The 23,870-nt window shown below is 34.8% G+C and overlaps 1 protein-coding gene across 1 annotated transcript; it reads left to right on the plus strand.

Annotated features, from left to right (window-relative positions):
* The first annotated feature begins 435 nt into the window (after positions 1-435).
* On the plus strand, positions 436-20,002 carry LOC110707957 (protein transport protein Sec24-like At4g32640). The gene is made up of 25 exons (XM_021886048.1): positions 436-787; positions 1,819-2,778; positions 3,186-3,398; positions 4,055-4,129; positions 4,225-4,323; positions 4,891-5,002; positions 5,988-6,115; positions 8,027-8,146; positions 9,189-9,269; positions 9,858-9,935; positions 10,034-10,126; positions 10,424-10,478; positions 12,293-12,369; positions 13,694-13,765; positions 13,877-13,960; positions 15,421-15,540; positions 15,713-15,781; positions 16,955-17,032; positions 17,146-17,284; positions 17,596-17,766; positions 17,917-18,062; positions 18,215-18,394; positions 18,691-18,779; positions 18,890-18,921; positions 19,503-20,002. The coding sequence occupies exons 2-25, from the start codon at positions 1,891-1,893 to the stop codon at positions 19,607-19,609; spliced, it is 3,306 nt and encodes a 1,101-aa protein (XP_021741740.1). The 5' UTR covers positions 436-787; positions 1,819-1,890; the 3' UTR covers positions 19,610-20,002.
* The last annotated feature ends 3,868 nt before the right edge of the window (positions 20,003-23,870 follow it).

Below are 23,870 nucleotides of genomic sequence, written 5' to 3' on the forward strand. Positions count from 1 at the left end.
AAGTTCAAACCACCAAGTATAGAAGCAAGAAAAGAAATACTCATTCCATGTAATATCACACTAATATAACATAGATTATAAATAAGCCTTTATATTAATAATCATTTTAACAAATAAACATTATTGAAAAAATCAATATCTAACATTCATTTGCCAAAAAATCAGAAGTCATGTATTTGTCAAGAGAATTATCAGCAATTAAACTACATGCTAAACATAATTAATAAAATACTTACTTTAGAATGAACCCCCCTTGAATCAAACAAATTATGTAAATGAGTCTTCTCATGATACGCCTAATCATCCTCACAAAAACACAGCTCCAAGAAGTCATCATAACTCTTAAACGAGAGCAGCTATCAGCAATCCAACCATTGAAAATAAAGACCCATATGTCCCAAATAAGCTCCCTAAATTTCAGTCAAAACCGACCACTCGTTAGCAAGATTCAAATGCGTAGTACTAAAGATACTTGTGCCATGGTTTCAAAAACTAAATAAATAAATAAAAAATACTTGTGCGATAGGCCCATAATCTCAACATGGACTATTACTCTCGCCATAATCATCGGACTTTTGAATCTTTTGGGCTATTAACACGGCCCAAACATTATGGACTTTCATTCATGTAATCGTACCATTTACGTCGCACACCGGTCAATCCATCACAAACAAAACTAATTCTACTTTCTTTCAACTATATTTCTCTCTCTACTTTCTCTCTCCTCTTTTCCGGCGACATTAATCTCCGGCGATCTCAATCGGAAAAATCTCCGGCGCGTATCGAGGTTAATCTTATGAATTTTTATCTTCTCTAATCTTCAATTTCCGTTCTTTAATTTACGAATTTTGTTGATTTTTCTCCGATTCCCTTAATTTCTGATTTCATCATTTTTTGTTATAATTCAATTTTTTAAAATTTTTTGTCATATCGTTGAATTTTCGTGTTATTTAGCTTCGATTTGATTTTAATGTTGTCATATTTGATGTTTGATCCAATTAATTTGAGATAATTAGAGCTAAGTTTGAATTTTTAGATTATGATTATACACTTACACCTTGATGATTTAAGCGTTCTATGAATTTCAATCGAGTTTAGCATCATTACGTGAAATTCTAGTCGTCATTTGTTTTATGAGAAAATTTGGATTGCTATGTGGCATTGCATTAAGTTTAATTATGAATGTTTCTGCTAAGCTAATAATTTTTTTATATTAAGATTGCGGTTCGTAGTCTCAATTGCGTTAATATTCCACTATATGTTATCAAATTTACACTATTTTGTTGAACTATGATTGCAAGAGAATTGTACATTCTATATACTCGGTATATGCTTTCAATGTTACAAAACATTTGCGGTTTTGGTTAGTTAATTTCTATGGAACTGTAATGTTAGAAGTTACTGTATAAAGAATAAAATAAGTGCTGCTTGTTCATTGGCAAGTATTTGGAATGGGGGAGAATAAAGCACACTCGTACACATCGTAATCACATCCTAATCGGGATTTTGTGAGCAAAGGTTGTGGCTTTTTCCTCACTTTTTGATGATTTGCTAAGTTAGTTAGTCATATATTCAGCAAGAAATTTGGTTTGTGTACTGAATTTCAGATTGTTTTATTTCTGTATGAGACCTTAAATTTTGTTTATCCTTTGGCAGTTGGATGCAAATGTATCAATGTTAGAAAGTGCGTGAACATGGATTTTTATGTACTTGTGCTTTCTAAGTACACTCAAAACATTTTACTATCTTACATTTCATTTTCACTGACATGTTCTGATTTTGATAAAGTTTTTTTTCTGGATTTCTGTAAATTAATAGGTGGATACCAGAGCCCTAGAAGGTGGTGATTGTAATTGAGCTTAAGGTTTGAGCTTTGTTGATTTTAATAAAATGTCTGCTCCTGTACCTCCAGGGGCAACTAGACCGAACAACTCACAATCACAGCCCCCACCCCCAAATTATGTCCCAAATATGAACCGGACTCCTGATTCATCCTTATCTCAAAATTTTCAAAACATGCATATCAATCAGACACCAAGTGCTCCACCACCGTCTTCAGCTGGTTCTGTCAGGCCTCCACCTTTTGGGCAGGCTCCTCGTTTTCCTCCATCTGCAGCTGGTCCTCCCGCTTCCTTTCTAGGACCCTCACCTGCTTCTAGGCCTGGCCCTCCACCACCTGGTGTAGTCCCGAGAGCTGCAGCAGCTCCTGCGGGTCCTATGGCCTCACCAAGTATGATACCTGGTAGACCCTCTATTCCTCCACCAGGTGTTCAACCTCAGCCCTTTGCTTCTAGACCTCCTTCTCAAGGGCCCTTCTCTGCAGGTGGTCCAGCTGTCCCCCCACCTGGGGCACCTACTGCAATTCCTGCCAGATCTCAACCAGTGGCTCCACCTTTGATGTCTCATCCTAGCGGCTTTGGATCTCCTCCAATGACTACTGGTCAAGTTGCTCTGCCGACTGCTCCTCCAAGTGCTGTTAGTAATGGACATCCTATGTTCCAGACTGGGAATTTGTCCGGTGGACCTCGTTTTTCTTCTCCTGGAGGTCCACGGCAGCCACCAGTTGGTCCTCCTCCAATGTCTGCTTCCTCAGTTAGGGCCCCATTCCAAGCTCCACCTGTGCGCTCTTTTCCCGGGACTGGGCCTGCTGGTTCGTCAACTGATCATGCATCTCCTTTATCTCAGTCATCTTCTCCTTTCGCAGGTCCACCTCAGGTACAGGGTGCACCACCTCCTTTGGGGTCTCCATATGGTATGCAGCCTCCTCAATTACGGAAGGTAAGAGTTAATATTGCATTTGTTTGGGGATTTCTCCACTTGAAATTTTAATTATTGCTGTTCATCTGCTCACATGATCCTAATATTAGATATGGATATTGATATGGCTAATAGAATACCTGTCTTTTACTTCACACATATGCCTTTGTCAAAATCATTTGCTACCCCAAACAATTTGATATCGTAAGGACATGATATAGGCCACTGAAAAGATATAGCTGTACTTCTCTGAATAAGGAAGTGGTGGCTTTTCTTTTTTTTTCTCTTTGTTGTTGTTGTTGTAATTTGTATTCTACTTTGACATGTATAAATTATAGATGTTGCTCTTTGAGTCTATTCCATACCTTTATATCAGTTTACTAGTAGCCTTTTCTGTTCTGTTATATCTTTGGCTTCATAAATTTCAGGTGACTCCACCTCCATCAATGTCAGGTTCTATGCAGCCACCTAGGATGTATGGCATGCCACCATCAGGACCATCTCAAACTATGGCCAATATGCCTGCTATGAGTCAGACTGGGCCATCAAAGATTGATCCCAATCAAATTCCACGTCCCCTTCCGAATTCATCAATGGTCGTGCACGAAACTCGTGTTGGCAATCAGGCTAACCTTCCTCCGGTATACTTTATGCTATTACTCTCCAGAACTGCCCTTTTTGAAACATTGGTGCTTTATTTGGATTTATCAATGTACTTTAGTGTGCTTTTGGCCGTTTCATCCATTTACTCTCTTAGCAGCCTTAATTTTTATTTTTTAATACAATCGTGTATTAAAGACCTTTTGTTTTGCACCCTAAAAGTCCATTATCCAAACCAATGCCTCTGACAAGCCTTCTAGCTTGAGCTGGGAGTTCTTTTAACTGTTCTGAGGTTATGTTGGAGATCAGCCCAGCTGTTAAAAGCAACTCAATGCTCAAGCAACTTTCAAGAATTAGTTAGGATTTTAGGCGTTTGATAATTTCCATTCTAGGCAACACTGTATGTTGTTTTTTTCTTATGCTAACCCTTCTCAGATCCAACTTTGTTTTAAATAGACATTTTTCCATTTGATTTGAACATCTACCTTAGCCCTGCAGTTGCAATCAAGGTGTTGCCATTGTACTCTGCTGTTGATTAAATTCATAGAAATATCTGGTTAAGCCATATATATTTATATGATGTGAAATTTTCTTAATAGTGTTTGTTTTATAAAGATGAAAATTAAATTCTTAAAAGTACATGGTTGATTTTATTATTTTTTTTTCTGCTCATTTCTCTCGAATTGTTTTGTTGAAGCCTGCTACCAGTGAGTACATTGTCAAGGATACTGGAAATTGCAGTCCTCGTTACATGAGGTGTACAATCAATCAGGTGATTAGTCTTATTGGGTGAGGGATAGTGATTGCCCTTGTTATTAAGCAAAGTGTTCTAGAATTTGATATAGTTACTTTCTCTTGTATCCACAGATCCCTTGTACTGCTGACCTTCTTGGAACATCTGGGATGCAACTAGCTTTGTTGGTTCAGCCATTTGCACTTCCTCATCCATCTGAGGAGCCTATTCAGGTAATGCGGGATGATTTACTTGTTCAGTAATTTCATTTGATTACCTGGGTTGACTTTCCCGAAGAGAACCGATTTTCATATAAACTGATTGTACCACTTTCTATCAAATTCCCTTGGAGGAGCTCTAAAAATGAGGGATTTTTTTCCTAACATGTACCTGACTATTGCTTTGACATAGCAAGTATTTTGTTTCTTTCCTCTTCATCATGGTTGATCCTGGTAAATTGATAAAAATTGTGATGGTTCGGATGCTTTTCTTCTGTATAATAATAAATTTCTGCGATTTTGAAGGTGAAAGAAACAGTATAGGCAGTGAAATTGAAATGGATGATATTTTGGTGGCGTGTTGGTTGTTGATACAAGAATAGTTAGGAAGCATTAACTGTGCTTATAGTGAAAATACGTGATTGGACATGTCCCTAATCCCTAATCTCTTTTCCAACTTTTCTTAATATCACTGCATCATATTCTCTCTTTCTCTCTCTCATGCAAATTTGTGCTGACAGAAGTTCTAGAGCTGCAAACTTTTGTTTATCCCCTTCATATTTATATTTACTGGAGTTTCAGGTGGTTGATTTTGGAGAAGGTGGTCCTGTCCGGTGTTCTCGCTGCAAAGCCTACATAAATCCCTTTGTTAAATTTATTGATCAAGGAAGGAAATTTATATGTAATTTATGTGGTGAGTCAAAGATGATCATGTTCTTTTATTTGAAATCTTTTCATGGAAAGAAAAGCGGCTCCAAGGTTCAATTAATTATAAATTTTTTTTTTGGCTATTGCAGCATGTTGCTTTCTCAGCATTTGTATTCTAGGATAGTAGTATGTGGTGTTATGAATTAGGCTTGAAGTACATATTTATTGTTAAATAATTGAAATTTTTTATGTCATTCTTGTTCTGTTTCTAACTTATTATTCTCTTTTTAAATCAAGTTTTTGATGTGAAGACTGTCAAAGGACTATGATGTAGAGGATTTGATCCCAAGTGTTGGGTACCACCACCCAATACTTTAACTAATTGAGCTAGTTGACATCCACTTCCAATTATCCATTTCTCACTCATGTCCTAACTTTATTTTAGTATGATAGGAAGCTGGTATACTCATTGTCTCTCATGTTTCATCTTCTGGAAAGTCAAATTATATTTATCTATCTCTAAGAGCTTTCTTCTAAAAATCTCACTTTTAAGAAATACTAAATTTATGAATGTGATTTGCGGGTATGTTGCCTCATAAAGGTTGGGTCTTGAGTGGTTGAGTGCATAATTTTAATGTGGTTGGATAGGGATAATATTATTAAAAAAAAAAAATTGATTTATGGATGGTTTATTCCGTTTATTTATTTTTTGCATGAGTCCTGTTTAATACTCCCTCGGATACCCATTTTGATTTACTATTCACTTACATTTCAATTTGACCAATGTTAGTGATTCATTCATAAGAAAAAAACATAGTCATGTGGAATCCTGTTAGAATTGTCTCAATGGTTGGTTTCCAAGCATCAAATTTTTATAATTTTCATTCATTCATAGTTATAGATATGCAAAGTTTTACGTTGGCAAGTGTGAAAAGTCAAAATGTGTAAATTGAAAAAGTTGGGAGGTTTAATTTGGCATGAAGAACTTTATAACTGTTTAAAATGTTTGACTTTTTTGGTTTATTGTTCAGGTGTTACCGATGAAACTCCTCGTGATTACCATTGCAATTTGGGGCCTGATGGGAGGCGTAGAGATGCTGATGATAGGCCTGAGCTGTGTAGAGGGACTGTTGAGTTTATTGCTACTAAAGAGTATATGGTTAGTTACCATATTATCTGATACTAATATATTAATAGTTCCCTCAGCCTTTCTCATTTTTGTAATGGGTTATCATTTGGCGATTCTTATGCTAGGATTATGCTGACAGTTTTCTAACATTTGCCCAACACCTTGGGAGTGTAGATCTGTCTTTTGGAAGTTTTTAAGGCTAAACTTAGGGTTTTGTGTCCATGATCGATATGGAGCTCACCCTCCTCTTATCTTAGTTACTTTTCATGGAATTCTGCCTCATTCATACTCTATGAGGATGTAGTTTATGTGTTTTCTTATAGTAGATGGTTGTTGTAGAAGTTAAAGGAAGTTTAATGGACAAATTTGTAAAAGCATGGAATGAGACCATTTGGGGTTCTTACTGTTCAATAGATGTTAGTTTGATGAATGGGGCAAGCTTTTTTTGGTAGGGGAATATAGTTGCTAAGTTGCTCACATTTGGTCATGCATAGCTTGTATGACTTTGGGTGTGTTCTTCCATAATCCTGACAGATGATTTTGCTGGAATGTAGAGGAGTCTTATTTTGTAGTTCCATTTTATACAAGAACATCCTTTCTCTCATACATTTTTACAGTTTCTTGTTCGATTTGAAAGTTATTCTATTGTAAGAGGGTAAATGCCTGTTGGTATTGCAGTTTTGAGTACTTACAACACTCTTCATTATATGATATAGTTCAGATTTCCTAAAAAAAATATAATCTTGTCAGATGTTTGTGTTATGTGTTATAGTGGTGGTTAAACAAGGAAACATATATTTTTGCATTTTGTGGTAGCAGCCTTTCTCTAATGCAAGTTTTCTTGAGGTGAAAGGTATGCTTTGGACTCTGTCTGAACTTTGACCAATGATTATCATCATGGATCACTACATATAAAGAATGTTTTATCCTTAGGAAGGGAACTGTGATTTGATTGTTCTTAGAATCGCATTTGGCAATTCTCTGGGTCCTGTAAGATTACTATGAATGGTGCAGTGAGATATTTAGCTTTTTTAGGTCTAAGATAGTTCTTTTTGGGCCATAGGAGTGTCATATTAGCATCTTTTTGAATCTTTTCTTCTGGGGACTGTTAAGAAATACTCTTTTTGCGAATGGCACACTCTACTGCTAAGTACTTTGGTTACTTCTTTACTAAACTCCTAGAGTTCTGGCCCTCTTTTTTCTTATTGTTTATTTATTCTTGTTTATAAGATTATTTTTCCTAATTTATAAAATCTTGTTGAAGAGCGAACAGCAAGTAAACACCATAGCTGTAATTAACTTAAAACTCCTATTCTTTAATCTCACCTGCTGAGAATAAGACATTAGGCTGTAGTCAGTAACAGTTGCCTACAAAGACTACTTGTTCTAGCGTATTACTAATGGGGGTCAGAAATGGATGGTGTAGATCCCTGGTTGCCTTTGATTCTGTGGAGAGGGGGAAAAACCATTTTTTCCAGCTCTAAAGTGTATGTCTATTACTACATTGGAAATTGTCAGGATTTTGTTCTATAATGGGTGATTGATATAGTTTGACTGTCGATACAGGTTACTGTTTGAGACTCCAATTATAGATAATCAAGTAGCATAATTGGGTGATTAGCATTATATTGGGCTTATTGGCGTTAGATCTTATAAAAAAAATATTTAGTGTAATTCAAAGATGATTTTAAAATTCAAAATGTTTTGAGAAATATATACTATGAGTACTAGAGTAGGGATTTATTGTTAAAAAATTGGAGGTTGATTGATTATTGCTGCTGCAGAAAGGATGACTCCGTTAAGTTGGTCATGCTCTTGTGGAATCCCAATGTCTTGATTTACCTTCTACTTTGTCTATATATGTTTTGGTTACTTGCCTGTTCATCCAACTTCCAAGAAATCCAACTCACAAATATTTTTGATGTATCCTTGTTTGTTCAGGTGCGTGAGCCAATGCCTGCAGTCTTTTTCTTTCTCATTGATGTGTCAATGAATGCATTACAGACTGGTGCAACTGCAGCAACTTGTAGTGCTATCAATCAAGTTATTGCTGACCTCCCTGTAAGTTCATTCTTGAATTTCAATATTTACGCCTATCTGAACAATTAATGGCTTTCATCTTTCTGGAAATCCCCTATGAGGATTTACATTTTTATTAGACCTCATTAGTAAACATTTCTTTGATTTGTGCCACAATACAGCAGAACTTGGTTGTAAGTCTTGTAACACAGATTCCTAAGGAGGATTATTAAATATTTAAGGCATGTTTGATGATTTTTTTTTTTTTTTTTTTTTGAGGCAAAGGCATGTTTGATGATTTAGCAGCCCTTTAGTTTTATTTTCCATGATTTGAAGTTGCTCCTTGCTGAAACAGCATATCTTACTGCTGTTATGATGATAATTAGCTAGTGGAGCAAGCTATAACTTTTGTGTGTTAGCATTTTGTAAGGTCTACCATACCCTGTCACCTGTCCACTGTGAGAAACCTTTCACTGTTGAAGTCACCTAGACACCAACAAATATTTTGTTTAAGGAGCAGCTAGAGAAAGAGGTTCTCTGCCTTTGGATCAGAAATTTGTGGACATTGTCATTCTTCACCTCTAGAACCTTCAAAATGCTCTCATATGATGCCTCTGTTGCATACTTTCAATCTACAGAATGAAATGGATGCTGAATATCTCCAGACTTTGATATTATAATTACAAGACTGTCTGTTTCTGTAAAATGTTCTCAAACTTCTAATTGCCATTGCTTTTTACAACATCATTCTGTTTCTAGTAGTGTAGGACTTTAGGTTGAGGATTTGTTTCTCCCCTCCTTGAATATTGATGCCCCTTTTCCTACAATATATATTTTCCTCTTTCTTCAAATGTTTCTTTGTGCTCTGATTTAGCTTCATCATCCTTTACAAAGCGTTTGTAAAGGATCACATGGCAAGAACTTTTAGAGTTTTTAGACGTCTTAACTGATTATGGAATTTATGTGTTGTATTTGATTCTGTTCAGGTTTATTTATTTGTTCCCATGCTTGTGCATAGCCCCACTAACACAAGTGCATTGTGACTTCAGTTTGTGGTGACTGTATGCATTGATTATTGTTACAGGAAGGTCCAAGGACTATGGTGGGTATTGCAACATTTGATTCAACAATACATTTTTACAATCTGAAGCGTGCATCACAGCAGGTTTGCTTACCACTGCTATATCTTCTAATGCTGTGTGACAATAAAGGTGTCTTCCAATTTGAAGTATTTGCTAATTTTTGTCTCACTTAGATTTTCTGCTAAGTGCTTAGTTGCTTTTGGCCCTAGTAAAATTTTTATTAAGGAACTTCCTTTTCAGGACTTTTATCTTGTGTCAATTATTTTCCTACAATAGAGAGCTGAAGTACATAAAATGGTGTAGGGCTGTGTGACTTGTGTCCTTGTTGATCACTGAAAACTTCAGCTTCTTGATTAGGCCATCCTTATCTTTTTATCCCCCCCCCCCCCTCTCTTCCCCCATTTCTTCCTGCCTTGTTATTCTTTTCTTTCCTTGGTGCTTGAAGCCAGGGGTAAGGTGATTTTCTAATTGTAGGGAAGACATAGTTCGTACAGTTGCTGAATCAGCCTTGAAATTTCTATTTGCATTGTTTGCTCATCTTGTAAAGTTTAGATCAGAAAAGAGAAGAGATGTATATATTCAAAGTTTGTGATTCTCTTACTTGAAATGCAAATTTTATAGTCTGAAAATCTATATATTTTGAACACTGCCTCATTTAAAAACTTGTGCAGCCATTGATGCTCATAGTTCCTGATGTACAAGATGTTTATACTCCTCTTGAATCTGATGTGATAGTCCGGCTTTCAGAGGTAGGCTTTTAGTATAATTCAGTGAATTTTAGTGACACTTTTCTTTCTATATATGTAACTTTTTGAACCCATACCTCATGTTGCCTTGTTGATATCAGTGCCGTCAGCATATAGAGTTATTGCTGGAAAGCATCCCAACTATGTTTCAGAGTAATATGACTGCAGATTCGGCTCTTGGTGCAGCAATTAAGGTAGGACGTGTATGATTGGTGTGTTGGAGTTGGAAAATTTTCTTACTCCTGGGAGGATTCAATGCTTATGTATGAATATCCCCCCCCCCCCTTCTTTTTTGCCTTGGTTCTATTAGCATTATCAAATAGTTTAGGTTTCTTGGCACATGCTTATTCAATCAAGGCTGGAGCTTTGTTTTATCTTTATAAATTGCATCTATGTTAGCCATCGATATGATCAACTATAAGTTACAAGTAGCTTTTATCTGGGATAAACAAATTGTTAGCTGACTTAGTTACATCTCTTTTTTGTTTCAGGCTGCATTTTTGGCAATGAAGAGCACAGGAGGAAAACTTTTGGTCTTTCAGTCAGGTAAGTCTCCAGTCACATCCATGCATTTAGATTAAGTTTTGCTTTTGTCCATGCAAGCATTATATAGTTGTTTTGTCCCTAGGCATATTTTGAATGTTGATAAATGCTATTGTGGCTAGACTTTAAAGTACTAGGTATCTTCTAATGGTTAGTGGTTATGCTTCATACTCTGTTTATCCTTCTACTAGTTTGAGACTACTCTAAAAACTCTATTCTAGGGGCTGGCCAGGACTGTTTGAAATTGATCACCTGACAATTATTGGCATCAATGCAATCATGAGTAGGAATGGCAACGGATCGGACCCGGGTCGGACTATGTAAGATCCGACTTAGACCCGCCACATAATCAGACCTAAAATCCGGCTCCAACTCCGCATCCGACTCCGAGTCCGAGTCCAATAAACTCCGCCAACTCCGGCTCCAACCCGAATCCGAACAGTTTATTAACAAATCTCACTTTTTTTTTATTTTTTATTTTATATATCCAAAATCATTGAAGACTCTACATTCATCTATAATTGCAAATAAACGTTCAACAGAATTAAATATATAAATTGAATTGATATTTTATAAATTTACAATTATAAAAATTACAAACTCAGATGTAGAAATATATGCTAACACTATTAACTCAAACTAGCATAATACTTACGCTTACCTCAAATTTCATCCTTATAACAAGTTGCAAAACTAGATCTACAAATTGATAAGAAAACTTTGTAAAGGAATCTTGTAGATTTGAACCAGTACAAGCATAGCTAGTTAGCTACACATTAGAACCAAATTTGGGTCTTCAAATTGATAGGAGATGAGAGAGGTTAGCTATTGAGATAGAAATGTTAAAGGGTTTCAAAAGGGAGATTTTTAACGAAGAGGAATTTTGAGGAGAGAGAAAAATGAGTATAGGAGATGATGACTTAGAGTAGTAGAGAAAAGAAAGTGGCGGTAGAATCTAGAAAAAGGGTTTTGGGCTTTTGGCTCTTTAAATGACCCACAATAATTTGCACTATAAAACCTACGTCGTATAATTATATTACGTATAGCGGGTCGGACTCAGACTCAGGTTGAGTCCATCGGACCTCAAGCAAGATCCGAGTCCGATCCAACTCCATTCGGATTCGAACTTTTTTAATCGGACTCGGATTCAGATTTTTCTATTTCGAATTTGGATCGGACTTTTTTCTTCGGATCGGATCGGATTTGGATCGAATTTGGATTAAATTGCCATCCCTAATCATGAGCAATAGACTTGAATGTGGCCTTGCTCACATAACTTTCTTTGAACAATCCTAGCTACACTATATCCCATAATTAGCCCTTGTTTAGTTCACCTTATTTTTGCTTATCTAATCTGATCTAAACTTATTTTTGCTTATCTGATTTGATTTGATCTAAACTTATTTTTTCTAATCTGATTTGATCTGATTGTCTGATTTGCCCAAACTTTGACGTTATATGTATTAGAAAAACCATATCAAGTGTGGTTTGTTAGATTTGTAATAATGGGTATATTTATTAATATGTAATTTTCTTAATTTTTTTATTACGAAGTTTAAGATATTTAACTATACAAAATCGCACATAAAACGATAAAGCATGTTCAGAACTTTTTTTTTTTTTATATGACCTGAACTTATTTTTGATCTAAACCTTTTTTTTTCTGACAAGGTGAACTAAGCATGGCCTTATTCGTCTATATTGATGGTTATATATGCTATTAGTAGGATTTCTTTTATATGCGTAACCTTGTTACAAATTTTCGTTGGTAACTTTATTTTTATTAGCATGTTAATGTTTCTAGAGTGGTTGTGCAGTGTTGCCATCAGTTGGAATTGGTGCACTTTCTGCTAGGGAGGCAGAAGGCCGGACTAATACATCTGCGGGTGAGAAGGTAAGCTCTAAGTGGGATGTTTTGATAGCAACTTTGATGTTAAAAGTTAAAACGAATTCTTTTTTGCCAATGCCCCCCCCCCCCCCCCCCCCCCCCCCTTCCTCCAAAAAAAATAAATAAATAAAAGATTTTTCTCCTCTTTTTAAGTATTACTATACTCTGTAGCATCAGCATCCTCAAAACATGGGTTCAACCAACTTGTGATGAATAGAATAGTAATTAATATTTTGATAATGAAGAAGCTGCTCTTGTATATGGGGGATTATAAGGAGGAGGTGGGATCCTTTTAAATGTTCGTAGGGTCCGGGAAACTCACTCTCTTAAATCCTGCTTTGAAACCTTCCAATTATACACTGGAAGGTAAAGCCTTTTTATATAAGTCACAACTCACAACAACTCAAGGGGCATGTACCTTTTTGTCCTTAGACCTCCTTTTGTATATGGCTTAGTGGGAGATAGTGGGGGACACCCTTGGCGTCTCCCCGATATCTTCCTTTATTACTTGTCAAAAAATAAATAAAAAATAAAAAATGCTTTTCATAGATTAGCTTGAGCTTTTCTATTGAGACATCTATATCGGGCAGTCTATGATATGGTGGGAACAGGTTATTCGGTGAGATGATAAGCTAGACTATATGTTAAAGTCAACTAGTGTAGTATAGGACTCAGTGTTTCATCTAGGAACAGGCTCTCTACTCTCTTGATTTCTTCCCAGATCTGCGTCAACACTGGAATTCATGCTCGGCAGTGGTAGCTGTGGTATTGTATGGAACATTTTAGCTAACTAACAAACTGTATAGCATAATTAGAGGCTCATATGTATGATATGTTCAGTAATATCATTGACTCCACTGCTATAAGGTGCATAACAGTTATAATAGGAATTTTTGATGTAGCAGATTAAGAATATGAAGAGTTTAAAATATTGTCCTTGGATGCTAGGGCTAGTGTTTGGTCCTTGTTCAATGAGCTTAGAGTAGTGTAGCTGTAGGCTCCTGTACTTCTAGTTGGTTGCTATCTCCAAATCTTAGTGTTGACGATTCACGAAATTGTTGGTTTTTCTTGGTCATTTACTGGGTATGCTAATGGATGCAGTCATTGTATTTTATTGTAGCATGTTTAGTCTGCTGAGCTAATGCATGAGTTAGTGACATCACCTTTGATATTTTATGGCCCAGCATATGCACTTTTGTCTTTTCGTCAGTTTGTTTAGTCATATTTTCAACCTTTATTCCATTGGATTCATTTCTTTTTTGGATCTATTATGCATGTGACGTCTTGTGGGAGAACTGAACAAAAAATTCCTCTGGTTCTTTCATTCCAGGAAGCCCATAGATTGCTCCAGCCTGCTGATAAGACATTGAAAGAAATGGCTATTGAATTTGCTGAGTTCCAGGTATTTTTAAGGTCTTCTCATTTTTTAGACTTATAAATTGCATGAGATGATTTTTACAATGGCTAGAGCTCTTATGTAACTTCCGTTTACTCACAGTTTGATTGTTGTCAGGTTTGTGTGGATTTTTTTATCACCACCCAGTCCTATGTAGACATTGCTTCCACATCAGTCATCCCAAAGACTACTGGAGGACAGGTAGCTATCGACTGACTTCTTTATTTTATATTTTTTTCTTGTTCAACTTTCATTTGTTTTTAAAATCATATCTGGTTTATTGGATGTTCTTCCAAGTACTCTGCTTTATACTGTTTCCAAGCCCCTTAGTGATGCTATTCATTTCTACCTTTTTACTTCAGATACCAAGAATTTGATGGTCATATGTGTTTTGGTAAAAATAATTTGATAGTTGCGTTAGGCGTTGTGATTGTAGTTTGTTTGTGTTACCTTTTTCATATCTCACCCATTCTTAAGATTGTAGTTTGTATGTGCTCTCACATAGTGGAAACAGGGATCATCTCTTCCTGTATATTGGGTTCCAATTTATTCATTGGATTTGAGTATGTTTTTAATGTGAAGGCATGTTTGCCCTTTTTCTTTTGGAGTATCTGCAGCTTGATGTGCTGTTTTTAGAGGATAAAGCAGTGTCAGTGCCTTGTCATATTTATTCTCTGGTGGCTCGGCTATATAGCAATTGACTATATCAGGAAAACTTTGCCACTTTGGGTTTATTCTATGTGTGAATGGATTCAATGGCTTCCCTCTATGGAGAATAGTCATATGTTGTAGAGGGTCCACTATGATATTCCTTATAAATTTTCAGTATGATTGGAGATGACCTAAATATTACTTTGTTCTTTTATTTGCTAATGCACTCTCATTATCTGTGCAAACATCTGTTAAGTTGAATCCTTAAATAGATCATTGCCTATTTGCCTATACCAAACTGCTCTATCAGTTTCAAAATAATGGTTACAATTTCCTAGTTTGGCCGTTTCATAGTAATGATTATACTTACACAGTTTGGCCGTTTCATAGTAATGATATACTTGCACTTTTTCTATTTTGGTATATGTGGCCCACATAATTTTATTACTTTCTAAAAGTTTTCCCACGGCTTGTTTTATTACTTTTTTTCTTACAATTTTCCACCACTATACCTTGCTATATTACAAGAATAAACTTTTTTACTTCCCTCTCTTGCTATCCCAATAATTTCCTTGGTTCTAATAGAAATAGAAGTGTAACCATTCTCTCTAAGCAGAGGGTAAATTGCACCAGGTACCTGTTGTCCTTAGATTGCAATTATAGTTTCTCGAGTCTCTATTTCCCTAGTTTCTCCTCCCATGAAATTTCCAAACTTCTATATTGTAAAATGGCACGTCTTAACTTTAACTAGATTTCTAGATAAATTTACTTGCGTTTGTCCACGTCATTGATCATCCATCCGCACAATTGTGAAATTTGTAGTTTAGATTTTTTAAGACTTTTATATAGCACATACTTAGTTTTGCTTTTTTCCTATGTATAATCTATGCACAGCTAACTATTGTATGTTTTTAGTGGTGTTTTGACAGATTGTTGTCGCTTTCTCACTGATGGATTTTTCTAGTATATATATATATGATAATTTTCTCCCTACAATACTCCATTTTCAGGTTTATTACTATTACCCCTTCTCGGCTGTCTCTGATACTGCCAAGCTTTACAATGATCTTCGATGGAATGTGACTAGACCCCAAGGTTTTGAAGCAGTTATGCGTGTAAGGTGCAGCCAGGTATGTACACTTGTTTGCATTTAGTGCTTGTTCTACACTTCTTTCTGCTTGGGCTGTTCTCTAAGTCTTGTTTCATATCCGCCTTGAGGTCATTGTCTATGTTAAAAACTTACAACTTACAAGTTTTAGCATTCGTTGATTATTTCTTTTTCTAATATTAAAATTTTTGTAGGGTCTTCAAGTCCAAGAATACTCAGGAAACTTTTGCAAACGTATTCCGACCGATGTTGATCTCCCTGCGGTATGTATACTCTTCTTTAACTTATTTTGTAAGGTAGAGATAATGTGAATAAATTCTTACATTGAATATAGATATGAGGTATATTGTGGCTTTCTTTAGGAAAGAAGCATTAGTTATATCATGGTTGATGAAGATTTTGAAGATGTGGGAGATTAATTCTGTGACCATGATTCCTTATATTAGAACTGCTAGACATGCTAGCACAGTTAATGATGTTGTTGCTCTAATCTGGTTAGAGGGAGAACATGGTGGGAAATTTTTGTACTTAATTCTGCTGACCTATATAGTCATGTTCTCACTCTAGGCATAGATTGAACAAATATCTATCTCAAGAAATTAGGGGTGTTTGGAGTAGTTGGATAAAGAGCCGATTGGTCCTTAACTAACTGTTTTAACTAGTCAGTCTACTGCTGGTGTATGGTAGATTGGTAGGTAGTAAATTGGTTCAGTCCATTACACTTAATTTACTAATCGGAGCAAAATGAACTCATGTGCTTATGTATCTTATTAGTACAAATATAAACTGCTAATCATTATGACTTACCTAACACTTCTATAGATTGAGTGTATCTATCAATACAATATGCTAACCATCATATTGCTATATTGAGTGTATTAATCAACACAATATGCTATCGGCTAGTTCCTTACCAAGAACAACATTTTCTTATGTTGCAGAATGCTGTAGGTTACACTTGTCCTTTGTGACAATAAAATAATGATTTTCCATGATTATATTCCTTTTTATTCCAAATGTGTACAACTGGGGCTTTTATACTCCTTCCTAACTGATGATAGGTTGAATTAAGACTCGTTCTCCAAATTCTGGCAGTGTTACATTATCAAGAGGAATGTTGTATATTTTGTGTTACGCACTCCCTCCGTTTTTTGTTCTACTCACAGTAGATGGTTGTTTCTAGGTGAGTTGATGGGTTTTAGAAAAAATAAGAGGATTAATTAAGAGTAAAGGAAATAGATTGGTGGGTTTAAGAGTAAAGGTGTATAAAGTAAGAGAGAGTGAATAGATTGTCATAAATATTGTGGGGTAAAAGAAGAAAGATGGTAACATTTTCTGTGAATTAGCTTTGGCTATTATCCCCTCTCTCTCTCTCTCTCTCTCTAAGTCACTGTTAGAATGTTCAATTCTTCACCTGAGTATCTTTCTTGATGCAGATTGATTGTGACAAGGCTCTCATGGTCTCTCTAAAACATGATGATAAGCTACAAGATGGTGCTGAATGCTCTTTCCAGGTCAGATGGTGACAGCGTATACCGTTGATTAATTCCCAATATGAGTTTTTCTTATTAGTCTAATCACCTAATGTGTATACCAATGATTAACATTTATCTCCTTGACAATGCAGTGTGCGCTTTTATACACTACTGTTTATGGACAGCGGAGAATTCGTGTTAGCACCCTTTCTCTTACATGCACAAGTGTTCTGAGTAACTTGTTCCGCTCAGCTGACTTGGATACTCAATTTGCTTGTTTTATGAAGCAAGGTATATTACTAAGTTTAAATATAATGAAATTACCATTTACTGAACATTGTACTAGTACTACCTAGAACTTTTTAATAATGGTTGTCCCTGCACTAAATTCGGAATTGATTTTTATATCTCTCTTGCTTAAAATCTGCTGGAATCTCATTGACCTCCTGATAATATGAATACTATACATATTTTTTGCATCATGTTGCTTCATTATAGAACTCATATTTTATTGACCAGTTCTCTGCTCAGTGCTCATAATTTTGACTTGATTCTTTGTCAAGAATACTAATTTTATTTTTTATTTTGGATGTTCCTTTAAGCTGCCATTGGTGTTCCCACTACTCCACTCTTGCAAGTCAGGGAACAGGTGACAAACCACTGTGTCAACATTCTGCATTCCTACCGAAAATTTTGCGCAAATTTATCAGTATCATCAGCAGGACAGCTCATTCTTCCTGAGGCCCTCAAGCTATTGCCTCTGTACACCCTTGGTAAAAATTACTGCTTTGAGCTGTGTCTGCGAGAAGTTAAAATTTCCCCTTCACTTTTTTGGTGCCTACACCATCAACTTGTAAATGAAAATAATTTTTAGGAATGAAATCAGTGTGTATGATGTTGTATCCAAAAATTTTCTTTTGCAGCATTAATAAAAAGCATTGGACTGCGGACTGATGGGCGAACAGATGTTCGCTCCTTCTGGACAACGTATGTCTCTTCTTTGTCTACTACATTGGCTGTTCCACTGGTGTATCCTAGGATGTTTTCTGTCCATGACCTTGAAACAAAGGTATGAATGAGGTCTTCTGATAGATTTTTGTTTTCGATGACTTTTTTTATGCAATCAAACTCATTCTCAGTGACATTATTTATGCAATCAAACTCATTCTCAGTGACATTATTTATGCGATCAAACTCATTCTCCTAAAAATTTGTCTGTAGGAGATGGATGGATCCGCAATTCCTCCAGTTATCCCACTTTCTAGTGAGCATGTGAGTGATGAAGGAATTTATCTTCTTGAGAATGGGGAGGATGCCTTAGTCTATGTGGGGACCTCTGTGGATCCCAGTATTATACAATCTCTGTTTGGTACAACCTCAGTTGATGAAGTTCCAACTCAGGTAGTTCTACTTTATCCTTTTACATGATAATTGATTTTGCTGTATCTTTTCCATTTTTTGTCTACTTGGAACTCTGCCACTGATGCAAGCATAAAAGTAAATGGAAAAGAGATTGTGGCATCCTTAAAAATTTCTTAGTGCTTGTTTACTTGTTTAGCTATAGTAACAGTCTATTTTTTCTTAAATGATTGGACCTTTTCATGAGTTATGGTGATTTATATTTATCTTTAAATAAGAAGCTTTTAATACCTATTACCAGTGTATCTCTTTGAACTTATGTTTCTCCCATCTATTAGTTTGTGTTGCAGCAATATGACAATCTACTGTCTAAGAAGTTTAATGAGGTTATCAATGAGATAAGACGGCAGAGGTGTTCCTACCTCCGGTATGTCTGTTTGAATTTTTGTAATCATTTTGAATATTATACTAGTATGTAATCTTTAAGATGGATGTGTATGTTGTGAAGATTTATTTTTTATCTTTCTGCTTGTGCAGCTTCAAGTTGTGCAAGAAAGGGGATGCTTTAGGTAAACTCATTGAATTTCCTATTGAAGTTTATAAATTCATTTTGAAACTTTATTTTATGATTTTTTATTTTTTAATTTTTTTGGGAAATTTCCTATTACTGATTGCATCGGAAGAAATTTCATTTCATCCTACATGAAGAATTAGCACACTACCTCGGATTCTCCTTTTGTAGTTTGGAGAGTCAATAGAGTGATTTATCTAGTGTTGTTCATTATATAACGTATTAAAGCTTTACAACTTGTTTGGATAAATGGATTTGGAGAGGAGAGAAAGTAAGGGGAGGCAGAGTTAAGGTATCAATTTGCCCTTGTTTGTAAGCTAAAGTTAGGGAGGGTAAGGAAACCTATTTTGTGTAGCATAGAACAGGTTAAATATCACGGCTGCAGCACAGGCTATCCTAACCGTGATTCTGTGAAAGCGTGATAAAGAGAACAATGCCTGCTTTATGAATTTATAATTTTCTTACCATGGTTTTTGCATCATTGTTGTACAAATGGTCCCTAAAAGAAATTTGTATAAACTGAGAACTTCAGAGGTCAAATTTTCAAAGTTTGATGAGTCTGCTTTCTTTATCATCCAGGAATGTTATTCTTCTCATATATGGTAGAAGATAAAACTCCAACTGGTCTCTCTTATGTGGAGTTTCTGGTGCATATTCATCGGCAAATCCAAGGTAAAATGGCTTAAGCTCAACACATTCTTCATTTCTCGAACATAGAGATGTAGCTAGTCACCGTGGATATAATTGATTATAGAGAGTAAATTATGGCTTTGAATCAAGCGGCCTATATGACTATACCTTTTCTTTCTTCCTCTTTATGAGGATTTTGAATTGAAAGAATTTTTGAGAACAGAATTTACAAGGGATCCTTTTATTAACATAGTATAGTTATATTATTAGATCAATTTGTTTTTCAGATATAGTGAGAATTGTAACATGCAAAGCCCTTCTATGTTCTCATTTTATCCCTACACTTCATTTTTCATGATATAAATATTATACTTGGTATCTAGAATTATTCTTATACTGTAATATTTTATAATTTATATAATGTAATTGAGCAAAATTATCTGGTTTTATATTAATTCAAGTGCTAATTTTAATTTTGCTTTATTAAATTAATTTTTTATATTGTGTGCTTTAAAAGTAGATTTTCCATTTGATATTATCATTTATCAACGGTGTCTTAAATTAAATGCAACTTTTTTTGGCTAGCTTGATGGTATATATTTTTTTAAATCATAATGTTTTTTTTTTTTTTTTGGTGTTTATTTAAAATCATACTGTGGTACAGTGGTAAAATTTATGGAGTCAAAAATCACTATGACTAATACTAGTAGGTTACTTACCAATGTTAATGAATTATTTACAAAGAATATTATTTGGGGATGCAGTATACAATTTGTTTTGGGCTACTTAGCAAATAATATTCTTCACTCAAAAACTTTATTGTTACACCAGGGCCCAAATATACATTTTGACATTTGTGTGAATTGGACAGCCCTAAATGTTAAATCGTTTTATGTTTGATATCAACCTCAAATGTTTTTTTGGCAAAGCAATCTAATTCAACCCTTCTTTGTTGCATTCATGCATGATTATCTTCTTAGTATCATCTTTAAATCTTTAATATGAGTTTAGAGCTTGACATTATTGGCTACTATTTCTTCATAGAATGATGGATTGAAAGGGTCGTTACAGGTTCCTGAGTAATATTCGTAACGAAATTTATAGTCATAATTTATTTTATAACATTTGAAAAAAAAAAAAAATAGTCATCATATTAGACTTGAACAATGTGACAAATAGTTTAAGGTAAATACAGTTCAATGGTTCAAATTTTTAAGATAAATATGCTACTGTGTATGCTTAAGAAGTACGAAGTATATACTTAACACTTTAGAAGACGTTTGCTAAACAAAACTCTCACTCCAAGTTTGTTCGGCATCTTAACGTTTTTAAAACTCTTGGATTGCATCACATCCCTAATTAATTAACAAGGCAAGAAAGGGAATTAAAATTTTCATCACAAGCCTCAGTTATTTATCTCACAGTCATATTCCCCACGTTTTGATGAATTAAAGCACTTAAATTCATATCGTCCAAACTACAAGATCATGAGACATTCATTATATGTTACAAGTAGGAACAAATTACAAATAATTTTTTTGTTGAACAATTCTTTTCCCGCAATTGAGAACATATTTAATGCTTATAGAGTTATAGTGTGAAAAATAGATACGGAATACTTGTAGTTTTTTAAGTTTCATTAAAAATAATCATTATCATCATGTGATTTTTTCTTTAAAAAAATTTGATTTTTTTCCCCCTTCAAATTCGACACAATAAAAATTCATTTCATCCTTTTTTTTTTTTTTCTTTTAAATTTGAAGGAATCAACTCTTCTATATATCAATTCTAAAATATGGTCATTATTACCTTAAGCCTTGGCTCCTTATGGTTAGTGGCATACGGTCCATACACTTTCAAGTTTCAAGGGCCAATTGTTTAATTAGTTTGTTAATAATATTCCATTCTGTTGATTGCGTAGCATGTGACTACGACGTGAATCACGTGATGATTTGATTTATCGAATTGATATATTGAACACTTGCGTTGAATTATACTCCGAGTACTATACTTACGGGTAAATACACTTGGGCAACTTTTCGAGTGGGTGACAAGTGTGCTACAATCGATGAAATATTTTATACGCACCCGAGTATATCGTGTACCCAACTAACACAAAGTTAATTTTTGCTCCTTATTTGATGATTAAAAACAATTATCAAAATGAGAACAAAATATCTCATTGATATATCGTGCACCCGAATGTGTATAATAATCTCTACAATCATCTCTGCCTATAGGTACTCTTTTTACATCTAAAGTTCATTACATTTTGATGTTAATTGATATTAGTACAATATCTTTAAACAGACTCAAAGAAGCAAATATGCATAAAACGACTACTAATCGAAATTATTTTTGTTTGGAGTCTTGAATATTACTTGCTATGCAAGTAAGCAAGTAAAAGCTCACAAGCTATAACTTATCACCAAACTCATTACATAGCTAAATCCATGCGTATAATCTTTTTCATTATTGTGAGAGGATGAACCCGCATTATTAGAGATTTAAGAATAACTACTCCGTATTAATTAGAGGAAAAAAAAAAAAAAAAAAAAAAAAACTATCACAATACCAATAGCATTGTTATGATGTAAACAAGAAATACATATAAAATGACAAAAATTTGAATATTAAAAGCATTTCTGTTACAGCTCACAATACTACATTACAGACTTGGTCAGAACTTAAAATTTTCACAAGTCACAAGCATCCATATTTAAATTATACTCCCTCCGTCCCTATTTTTTTGCCCCATTGTCAAAATCTGGGTCAAACTTTGTAAATTTTGGTTATAAATTTTCGTTGTTCTACAAAAGGAAATATAGTCATGTACTCATGTGGGATCTTGTTTGGTTCGTTTCATTGTAAATTTAATTAATACAGTATTAACTTTTTATATTTTTTTTACATATATGAATATGGAGATGTAAACGTTTTAATACGTGTGTTGGAGATTGTCCTCAAAGTCTAATGGGGCAAAAATAAAGGGATAGGAGAGTATTCCGTAGTATAACTTATACTCGTATAATAAATAGATTTGTCCGTACAAAAAGCAATGAATACGGAGTACACAATGCTCGTAATACTTTCGTATAATATGGACTGAATAAAACTGAATTTATATGGAGTACTTAATTGAAGCCTATCATTTGATTTTGGGCTGATGATCACCGTGCAACTGATATCACTGTGGGCCCCAATAATGTGATGTCCAGCTGTACTATATGCTATGTGGGCCCGACAAACTACAACATTTTATTAAAAAATAATTGCAAAAATCAACGGTTATTGAAGCCACTGAAATAGAATCATTGGTAAGATTCGTAATTTATGACAAATTTAAAGGGTATTTTAGTACTTTAACATTTTGAGAAAATCGCCCATCTTTATCTCGCACCTAAATAAAACTCGCCAGCGATGTTTATGTAAAGTGAAAGTGATTGAAATATTGATTTTTCTTTTTATAATCATGAATCATGACAATCAATATCTAACATTCTAACCGTCCAATTAAGATCTTACTAAATGTCAAAAATTAATTTTCCCCTCTATTTACCGTAGAGCTTTGTGTGTGGTGTATAAATGTTGCTATACTTCCTTCATTTACGTTTGGGGGTCGATTGAGTTTATATGTTTAATCGGGAGCATGCATGATGCATTGATACATATGACGATAAAAATTGAATTTTAAAATTCTCAATTTGTGAATTTACAAAATTATTGTGATGATGAATAATATAGAGTAAACATGTTAATTATATGGATGAGTGATAATGTGATATAAAGTAGAAGAGATACGAAATATTCAGCAATACCTCGATTCAAAGTAGTGACTATTGTTAAATACGGGTGTGGGCCGCACCTGCAAATCAAGAGAGAGATTCCACTTCACAAGTCCAAAGAATGTTTCATCTCAAAACCATATGGCTATAGTAGGTTTGGCCTCTTAGCCTTATAAAGTGTTTTAACTCTCTCAACTTTTATCAATGTGGGACGCTTATATGTTTTATTTGGTAAGATATACTTCAATACTCCCCCTTACATGTAAGATCTTTTAAACTCAAGGATCACATGATCCAATTCAATTTGGCCCAGACATGTCATTAAAGGTCCCAAACCATGGGCCTAGCAATACACTCAAGCCGTTAAAGGTTCTCAACCGTGAGTCTGGCTCTGATACCATGAGATGATATATCATCGGAGGAAGCAAAGGATTTAGAAGCCTTAATTGCTTTCAAGAATTGCACCCATTGTTCATTAGTTAAAGCGAGAGCAGAAGCACGATCACCGTTAATCACCTCTTGCGAACTTGTT

This window comes from Chenopodium quinoa, unplaced genomic scaffold (genome assembly GCF_001683475.1).
Source record: "Chenopodium quinoa cultivar QQ74 unplaced genomic scaffold, ASM168347v1, whole genome shotgun sequence".
In the NCBI taxonomy this organism is placed as follows: domain Eukaryota; kingdom Viridiplantae; phylum Streptophyta; class Magnoliopsida; order Caryophyllales; family Amaranthaceae; genus Chenopodium; species Chenopodium quinoa.

Bases quoted from the DNA above. Each gene is read 5' to 3' on its own strand.
- LOC110707957 (XM_021886048.1), top strand. From the start codon at position 1,891: ATGTCTGCTCCTGTACCTCCAGGGGCAACTAGACCGAACAACTCACAA. The intron at 6,116-8,026 runs GTTAGTTACCAT...TTGTTTGTTCAG, and splicing joins TTGCTACTAAAGAGTATATG to GTGCGTGAGCCAATGCCTGC. The intron at 9,936-10,033 runs GTAGGCTTTTAG...TGTTGATATCAG, and splicing joins TGATAGTCCGGCTTTCAGAG to TGCCGTCAGCATATAGAGTT.